Source organism: Falco peregrinus, chromosome 5 (assembly GCF_023634155.1).
Source record: "Falco peregrinus isolate bFalPer1 chromosome 5, bFalPer1.pri, whole genome shotgun sequence".
Taxonomy (NCBI): domain Eukaryota; kingdom Metazoa; phylum Chordata; class Aves; order Falconiformes; family Falconidae; genus Falco; species Falco peregrinus.
Genome location: NC_073725.1, coordinates 63,842,414 through 63,852,234, shown reverse-complemented (window position 1 = coordinate 63,852,234; position 9,821 = coordinate 63,842,414). Strand labels below are relative to the sequence as shown.

At 49.4% G+C, this 9,821-nt stretch overlaps 1 protein-coding gene across 1 annotated transcript in view; it reads left to right on the top strand.

Moving 5' to 3' along the window:
• The first annotated feature begins 2,808 nt into the window (after positions 1-2,808).
• SMARCC1 (SWI/SNF related, matrix associated, actin dependent regulator of chromatin subfamily c member 1) overlaps positions 2,809-9,821 on the top strand; it is a 90,698-nt gene continuing 83,685 nt past the window's right edge. The window contains exon 1 of the mRNA XM_055803680.1: positions 2,809-3,144. Coding sequence (XP_055659655.1) covers positions 2,878-3,144 — 267 coding nt within the window. The 5' untranslated portion in view covers positions 2,809-2,877. The remainder of the gene's footprint in view (positions 3,145-9,821) is intronic.

The following is a 9,821-nucleotide window of genomic DNA, read 5'->3' as shown; positions in this document are numbered from 1 at the left end:
CCTTCAGTCAAGCTCTATCACTAACCTGCTGCTTTGTCTTTCTCTAAGGCTGCCTTAAAGTTACATGTAAAACCTTCAGCCTTTCCTCATCAGCCGCTTCATCAAGTTGTGCGCTGTTCCTGCCACCACTGAAGATGATCCAATTGTTTCACTGCTGTGGAGCTACACAAGGCCTAAAACTGCCCGTAGGGTAATTATATATGTCAGCACCCATTTTACTCAATTGCATTTATCCACTGAAGTCAAGGTCTCCATGCAAGCTTCGGCTCGTAAATCCTCTGCTTGTATTCTCAGCTCTCCCTGTGCCTGCACACTCAACTGTCCCCTGAAACAAGCTTATAAAATCCTCACCAGCAACCAGCTAGTCCTGAAGTGCTGGTGGTCATCTTCCTCCTTTGTGTAGCCAGACACTACACCCTTGCTGGCTTTAACAGTGTTCCTGGAATGCCTCTGCTGTCTGAGGGAGGATGTACTTCTGGAATGCAAATGACTTGGTCAGCTGTCCAGAGAACAGCATTTGTGTGTCAAACCTGACTGAAGGTGGCCAGCAGATCACATTCTCAGTGTTCCCAAATCTTGTGAATTTTGGAACACTGAGAATGTGACTAAGTCTTGTTTCTTTAGGAAGCTAGGCTAAAGCTAGATCTTCCTCCTTTGGAAAGCACCACATCTAAATCGGGGGTCATGTTACCCCACAGACTCACAGCACCTCAGGTTAGGGTAAGAGGGGACTCTACATTTGGAAGAAAAGGCAGATCACATGAGGTGTTGAAATGCAGGGCCAGAGTAGCAGTCCCCTCATCCTTGGAATCTCATGGTTCTTACACAGCACATGAAATATTGCTTGGTTCTCACCAGATGAATGATTTCATATTTTTCCCTTTAAAGGTCCAGACCAATCCTGTTTCACAATACCTGAGCTATCCCTAACAGCATAAAACTTCACTTACAAGGGAAAAGGACCAAGGCCATCATCTTTGGTGTAACTGAATCACATTTTTCTTAGTCCCTACAATCATGAAAATCAGATTCTTTGTTCATTTCATTATCTTCTGGGAGCTTTTACAAAACAGCGAGGTGTGTAGTGTTCACTGAGGTACAGCTTCCTCCCTCATTTCCCTCCTAGTCCTGCCTGCCTTCTCTCTTTAATTCCTTTCCTTTTTATACTTCCTTCCTGGGCTTCCAAGACAGGAGGGGCATAACTGCAATCACAACTTCAAGAATTTCTGCTCCCAATGTTTTTCTGCTCCTGTGCTGCAGCTGGTGCACCTAGAGCTGCACAAACACACAGTCCTGCAGACCATGTTATGATAAACTCATTGATAAGCCACATACTAGATCTCCCTATACCCCATCTAAAGAATTGTTCCTGATTATGCTATTTTCACTTTAATTTTGCATAATTATATGCTCAAAAGACTTTTGGAGGAGCTGCCCTTTCTAGCTCAGGTATGTTGGCAAATTACAGCTATGCTTGCTGCTTTCCACCTTCTTTTCACATGAGGTATCTTGTCCTCAGTGCTCATCACTGGGTAGGGGAGAGATTCCATTCCTCAAGCTTTGAAAGTTGAGGCTCTCCCAAAGTCTTCTACTTTTTTTTCCCCCACCAAACCATTACTTATTAGGTGTCATTCCTTGGCTTCTGCCTAGAGCTTCAATCACTGCAGGCTGAATGCATGCAGCTGTATGGCTCGAGGCTCCAGTATCAGCACTCCACTACATCCTGTGGTGCCTGATGAGGGAATAAACAGCTTGATCTGGTGCCTGAAGCCTGTGAGCTGTTTCTTCATTTCATTTCTGCATAGGAATGTGAGGGCCGTCTGTCCTACAGCAAGGGGTCAACTGCCTTCAGAAGTACAGGAGGAAAAAAAATATTAGTGTGGTGACACATCCTTGCTGCTGTACCTGAGGACGAGCTGTCCTATCGCCTATCTGATGCTTTGCTGTCTGCTGTCCTTCAGATAGAGGAGCAAGTATAAAAGGGCAACACATGTCCACTGTACCTCCTTCCACAGCAGGGAAGTGTTTTCCTATGCAAGGGGCAATCCAGTGCCAAAAAGGTGGCATCAGAAACTTCAGCCTGCTAAAAATTTCACTAGTGCCAGCGGTGGGCCAGGACCAAAAGGCCAGCGTTGCTTTTGAACAGGAAAATGCTTCCCTGCTCCAGGCACCCAGCGCCTCCGGCAGCGCAAGGCCCGCAGGATGACCGAGGGGTGCCGGGGGGGGCCCGGAGGGCCGCGCCCCCGGTGCCGCTGTGCGGGGTTGAGCACGGAGGGCCCAGTCGCGGGGCGAGCGCGGCGCTGGCACCGGGCAGGACACCGGGGCACGGGTAACGGCGCTCCGGCCACACGCGCCCCTGCGCCGCGGGGCTACGACCGGCCCGGGCCGGGGGGAGGACGGCGCCGCCGGACGCCTGAGCACCCCGGCGGGGTCGAGGGCAGCGCGGGCCCCCTCACCGGCTCGGAGGTGTGTTTGGGGGGGAGCGCCGCGAGCCCGCCCCCCGCCTGAGGCGAGCCCGCGCTAACGGCCGGCGGGGCGCAGCGCGCGTGCGTGTCGGCCGGGGGCGGGGGGGGGGGGGGGGGGGGGGGGGGGGGGCAGGGGAGGCCGCGCATGCGCAGGGGCCGCGCGCACCGCCCGCCCCGCGCTGAGCGAAAAGGGCCGCCCGCGCATGCGCCAAGATGGCGGCGGGGCTGCGCGGGGGGGGCCCGGCGGGGCGCAGGCGCTGAGGGCGGCGGCGCGGGGGCGGCCCGCGGCGGGACGGGAGCGGGAAGAGGCGCGGTGTGGGAGCGGGGCGCACCGGGCGGCGGCGGCGAGCGGGCGGGGGAGGAGCGGGTTCTCGAGCATGCCCGAGGGGGCGGGGCCTGCGGCGTTCGACGCATGCGCGGCGTGAGGCGGGTGGGAGGCGCAGGGCCGCGGTGGCGGCGCTCGGCGAGGGTAACAATGGCAGCAGCGGTGGCGGCCGGCGGGACGGGGCCCGCGGCCGCGGCGGGGGCGGCCGTGGCGGTGAGCGGCGGGCCCGGTTTGGCGGTGCTGGCCGTGGCGCGGCGGAAGGACGGCGGCCCTACGGGGAAGTTCTGGGAGAGCCCGGAGACGGTGTCCCAGCTCGACTCGGTCCGCGTCTGGCTGGGGAAGCACTACAAGAAGGTGCGAGCGGGCAGGGGGCGGCGCGGGCGCTCGGGGGCCCCTTCCACGGAGGGGCGGCGGGTTCCGCAGCGGACCAGCCCGGGTGAGGCGGGGGGACCCTGCCGGCTTTTGTCAGCCGTGGCCTCGCCGCTGCGCCCGGCGCCTCCTGCCGCGGCCTCGGCGGGCCGTGCCGTGCCGGGGGGGGGTCCCTGGGCCGCGGCCTCGGCGGGGCGTGCCGGGGCAGGGCGGGGAGGTCCCTGGGCCGCGGCCTCGGCGGGGCGGGTCGGGGGGGGCTCCCTGGGCTGCGCTCTCCCGGACCCCTCGTGTTCACGCCGAGGCGAGCCGCAGCCCGAACTTTCGTGTGCGGGCAAGCCCTGGCTCAGCTCGCCAGCGTTTCACACGGGTTGCGCTTAAACCGCGCCCCTGAGGTGTCAAGTGTGTTGAAAACAGGAAGAAAAGAAATATAAATAAATAAAAAAGCCGTTCGGGAGCACGTTCCCCTGGGCACGGTGCTGCGCGGGTGGCTCGCAGCCCAGGCCAGCTCGCTGCCGGTTCTCGCTGCTCCTTGCCCTTGTGTTGTTCTTCCCCTTCCCTGTGCTCCCTGTTCCCGTGCCGCCTTTTCCAGTGCTTTTCCTGTACGGCGGCTTTGTAACTTTCTTTCGGTATCTAAGCCTTGAAAAATTACCTGATGTGAACTTTCCAGAAGACAGACACATCTGTCTAGACAGCTTTGCAGCAATCCTGGCGAGAGGATTAGCTGGGGCTGGGCGATATCAGGGGGAGATGCTGGACAGCCTAGCGGTGCTTTAGTCTCTATATTTACCTGCGATTTGTGGCACATCCCTCCACTCGCTGGTGTCAGTAACCCGCCGCCAGGTCTGCCTGTTGTGCTGCGGGTGCCGTTGATGGGATTAGTTACGTGGCCGTGCTCTGAAACGGGTGTCTGAGCTGGTCTGGGTTAAAAACCAGAACGTGTTCAGGTGTGTGTTACCAGTCCTTTCACATAGCTTGCTCTGCCACAGCCGCACGCAGCGGCTTCCGCACGGCGGGGTGGAGGTCCTCGTTCAAGTGTGCAGCTTAAGCTATTTATGCTGTTGGGGAAATTGTAATGCAAAAATATATTTCAAGTTTGACAGAGTTTTGGTTGTGCTTCTCCACTGTTTCTAGACTTCTGAGAAGTGTTCTTTCATTTCATAACTGAACACCCACAAGAACACAATAAACTTTTGAAGTAACTTTGAACTGGCATCTGCCGTTCGGCAGAAGAGCGAGTCACCTTCTTAAAAGCATTAACGGTTATTGTCCCTTGCTGTTGTGAATCAAAACTATCTAGACAAGCTGGTTCTCAGCGGACTGGCCTGGCAGGGCCTTTTACGTGTAGTTCTGGAACGGGAGCTTTCATTTTGTGTGCCAAAGAAAAACTCCTTTATTATAATTGGTTTACACAGTATTACTGGTTATAAAAATTAGATGGCTTGATTTATTTCTTAAACTCTAGAAGGTAATTAGAATTGGGCTAAGAGGAAACCTTTACTGGGCAAGTGAATTTCAAAATACTGCTGTGTAAAATCCTTTGGGAAAAACCAGATAATTATTTGTTTGGGGAGGCAAGGAAACTGATGCTATTGGTGTTTAAAGATGTATCCTTAATACTCTAAATAGAAGTGTTAATTCCTTTTTCATGTGTGGCAAGCGGACTCTAGCTTACCTTGTGTCTATTTTCATCTTGCTGTAGGGGCGTGACTTCTTTCAGAAAAGTGCATGGTGATTATAGCTGGCTTTTGTGCAGTTTATACCCTTAAAAATGGATACGCCTACGTCTCGGCAGTGAAGTCGTCGGCTGTAGTAGGCGTTGTGTCTGGCTCTGGGAGCCCGGGGATGTTGGGGACTGCTCAGACTGAGTCCCCAGAGCAGCAGTGAGCTTGGTCAAGGATCCAGAAGTCACGATGGGCCTGGAGGGAGTTAGAGAACTGCAACTGCAAATCTTCTCATTCTTGTCTCTAGATTAGGCAAGTCTTCAACTATCTGGGAGCTTTCCATGTCTCTAGGGTAGACCTAAAAAAGTGAGAGGTTTAAGTAGTAGTGTGGAAGACTTGCACGGGGTATTGGAAGAACTCGTTGACAGGGAGGAGTGGGCTGCCTAGGCGGTGTGCTGTCTCTGTCAGAAACCTCTTGATAAATTGTTTTAGGCAGCAATGTGGGGTTTGTAGCCCTGCGTTGCTGTGATGTGGTTTTCCTGGCACAAACCTTTCAGGTCTGTTTTTTTTTTTGGCTAAAGTGCTCGTGGTGAGGAAGGCCCTTCCCTGGATGTGCAGAAAGACGGCATGTGTCAGGAGCTTGTGTTGGGGAGGCTCAGGTGTTTGGGTGGAGGATGCCTGTAAAGACGGAAGGAACACTGGAGGGGCTGTTAGTGGCAACAAACGTAATGACAGAAAACTTAATCGCTTACTCTAAACTTCTTCCCGCTCCCTATTTTTGTGTGCGTGTGATGTAGGGAAGTCTTTCTGAGCTATTTCTCTGCTTTGAGGGTTGCAGGAGGTCGTCTCCTTCTGGACGGCAGTACAGGTGTTTGAGCCTTTCTTCCTTGTGAGTTGGAAATGGGTTTATGCTGTGGTTTTCCAGGCCTGGAGGATACAACGGGCTTTCATAGCATTTGGGTAGGCTAACTGGTGACATCAAGGTGTCCGCTAGAAGCAGAAATTTATAGTTCAAAAGTAAACTGGGCAATTCACTTTTTATTGTATTAATGCTTGGTGATCTCTAATATTATGTGTTGTTTGCATAGTTCCTTTACCATTCAGCAACAAATCGCTCTTATTAAAATGGCTTGTCCTAAACCAGTTATTTCTTGTATTGAAAAATATCTTCCTAAGATAGTTTGGGATTTTTTTGAGTATGTATACGAAGGATGCAGAAACTAGCCTTGGCCTTGCAGCTGTAGTCCCTAAGAACTGTTCCCAGTGTGTTCATTGTGGCCAGTTCAATTTATTGGCCTGTACAAGCTTCAGCTACTCGGTGGCTCTGGAAGCTGTGCCCTACCCTGTGAGACGAGGTTGGAAAACTGATTTTTTTGGGGGGCAGGGAGGAGGGCGTTTGGGTTTGCTTTTTAAAGAGCGAGTGGAGCATTGTCCTGTCTTCTAATTCACCATTTAAGATGGTGTGGGCTGCCCATATGGACACCGAACTGTGCAGGGTATGAGGAGGTATCATCGCTTGGAAGTCTGGGTGGTTTGGGGGGTATCTGGGACCTGCTTGCACTAGTAGCAAGTGTAGGATAATAAGTTTTCTTTCCACATTAATGGAGTGGTGCTGTTGCAAGGTGTTGGACTGTTGCCAGTGGAGCATATCTGTTTTACTGCAGGACGATAGCAGCGGGCAGCAGTGTGGAATCCCTTTATGCCCTTCTATTAATAAGCCTCAGCCCGACAGCGAGGAGGGACGAACTGCTTCTTGGCAGCTGTTATGAAATGGCAGTTGTTGCAGCCAGAGATGTCTGTTTGGAGACCACCTGCTTGTTCACTGCCAGCCAAGAGCTGAATTTAGAGGATTTGTAGTTCTCCTTCTGCTGGCTCCGACTTCCCCTGTCGGTGCTAACCTTATCAAGTATTTCTTCAGTGACTGACTTTGATTTAATCTGAGGGAGCATTTTCGCAGTGTCTGCAGCTCTTTTGTGTTCTCGCCTTTAAGAAAGGAACAAGGGTTATAACCTAGATCAAGGTATTTTAATGTTGGTTTTCCTTTCCCTGTTATTCAGTGATCTGAGCTGAAATGTTCTTTGTTTAGGAGAAGGAAAGGATTTGTGCAACAGGGCTACAATGCAGAGCCATAATGTGGTTATTTCAGGTCACTAACCACATCAAAACCAGGTGTATGAATGTCCCTTAACGTCTGTGACAGAAGCTTTCCAGTGCAGCTGCAATGGCAGATCTTGCTGGTGAAGGGCAGTGATTTCCTCTGCTAGTGGTTACTCTCACTTCTTGAATGATTTGAGTTACAGTCTAAGACTTCTGACCATACATCTTTGCTGCTGTAAGGACGTGTGGGTGGGTTTGTATTTCTAATGGACGTGGAAACGGTAGAAAAATCTTTGCTGTGTCAATGTGGCTTTAGTATTTCAGCACTTGAACAAAATCCTCTTATGCCAAAGGTGTGTGTATCAGAACAGAGCATCATTTCTGCCTTCTGGAATTCTCTGTTTAAAAACCTTTATTTGCTGCAGAATCATTTTCTGCTTCTGTCTGCTGTGGAGACTGATGGAAAACTTGCATATCTGTTGTGACTTTGGTCCTCTGTGGTCCCCTCAAACCCACTGCGTATTGATCAGGGAATAATCTTACTGATTTTGATGCTTTAAACATCTGTTTGTGTTGCTGGTTAGTGTGCATAAGCAATTGAGAGGAGTCTTTTGTGTTTCCTTTTGAAGGTGGGTGGGTTTTCCCCCCCTTATTGTTTAGGGGGAACCTCTGACAAAATAATGAGTCGGGGTTCCTGATGTTATCTTCCTTTCTGATAGCTCCCAGCTGGCAGTGCTTCTTGCAAGAGGTAGAAGTGGGATCTGCAAGTAAAGGAGTAAGTGCCTGAAAAATTTCATGTCTAAGAACATACTTTCCAAGGTGTCTTCTCATGTAAATGTGTTTGGTGTCCCCTCCTGAAGGAAAACGTCTGAAAAAAATACACAGTAAGTCACTGCAAGACCACCACTTCTGGGTTCAGTTTTTTGACTGAGGTTGCAGTCATCAGTGTTTAGAGCCACCTTGTTTACAGCAGGCAGTGTTACCTTGTGACTCGTTTATGGGTGACAAAGAAACCTAAACTTTTACTATCTCCTTATTGCTTTTCATTTTCTGTTTTTGTTGCCTTGTTTGTGTGAAGAGTACGTTCTGTCTCTGGTTATCATTTTCATGAATTATGTCCCTGTGACTTATTGGCTCCTGAAACTGGAACTGAGAGAACCTTAGCTAGGGGGTTATGCTGAAGGCAGTTTTGTTCTAAGTGCCCTAAAGAAGCTGTGAGTTTAAGTAGATGGTATGGGTTGAGAGGTAGATTAGTGAAATTACAAGGGTTTGGGTTGGTGGTTGAGTTTTTTGTTTCGTGTTAAATGATGGCCATAAGCACAGAATTGCTTTATCCTTCTGTTTTACTGGTAGTAGAAGCCATCAATGCTTGCTGCCTTGTTCCGTTGTATGCATTTTTGGGGTGCTTTTATTAATTTTAAATACAGTGTTAAACATGTTGCAGAAAACTTTAAGACTTTTATCCTGTACAAAAAAAGCAAATGTAGCAGTAAAGAGGTTTTTTCCCCCCCATTAAATGAGTTTTAATGGTTATGGTTTTCTGTGTTCAGTGTTGCCAGAATGAAGGCTGTGTAGCTTCAGATAAGATATACAAAAGCTGCTTTTGCATCTTTTATCTTCCTGGAGTAGGCCTCCCATGCAAAACTAAAGCTGTACTACTACAATGTACTCTGTTTACTGGGAAAAATATCTATCTGTCTTAAGCTGGGCTTAAGCTGGAACCAGTGGCTTTGCTTTTTGAACATATTTAATGTGTGTGACGTGTGAAAGTGTTCAAAATCAAAGCTGTCCTGCTAATAGGAATGGGATTATTTAATATGAAGTCTGACACTTGGATTTGCTGTGCTTTTGTTTTCATATTTTTGCAAATCCTCAGTCTGTAGTTTAGCAGATATCTGTTTTGCCTGCACCTTTCAATTTACATTTGTTTGATTGCATTATAATTGGCATAGTTGAATTAAAAGCTCAGAATTTTATTCAGACTTGCATAAGGTGGTGGTGCAAAAGGTTGAACGTGCGAAATGATGGGAGATTGAGGGCTGTTAGCTGTGATTTCCAGGATGTGCATGGATGTAGGGTATGATAGTCACTTATTTTTAAACTATACAAAAAATAGTACAAGGTAAATCTTCCGTTAACAGATACAAAAATACACAGCACTGCATGCATTTTGGTAATCATCCTTCTTGGTTTAGCAACCCTCAGGACACTGATAAAAAGGATTTTGGCAAATTTACCAGTAGCGGTTTAAGTATTATCCTGTGCCTCCCTGTGGGAGAATTTTGCCACTTGTAACAAAGGCAAGAGAATGGCATGCTGCCCGCTGAGCTGCAGCACCTGGTAAGCGAGTGCAGAGCCTGGGATGGGTTTTTCAGTAAAGATGCTGGATTAACTGGGGCATCTGAGCGAGTCGCACACTCCGTTTTGCCATCCTCAGATCAGTAATTCCAACAAAAGATTGCTTAAACTGCTCTGGTGAATCCAGCTGCAGCACCCAGAGCTTCCAGTCCAAAAATTATAAAGAATAGTTGCTAGCTGAGAGGAGTGAGAGGGTCTAGAGGTTTTTTAAAAAAGCCTAAGAGCAGAAGTCTTTATCTTCAGCTGGATTCTAGCAGTGATAAAGACCGACTGTTATTGCTGCTTCATCATATCTCTGTGGTAGCTGTTGTGAATTGATAGGAGTTATTAATTGGATAAAACGGTCACAATTACCTGCCTTTCCTGGGGGAGGGAAGAGGACTAAGAAAAATGCGGCTTTGGAAATTCAGCTTTCTGTTCTTTATAGGCTCATATTTCTAGATTAGGTTTTATACACAAGGCAGGACACCTGGGGAATCTTACAGGTATCTGTGTCCTTCGAGTTGAGAAGATTTAATTTCTCAGATGCGTGTCCCTGTCCCTCAA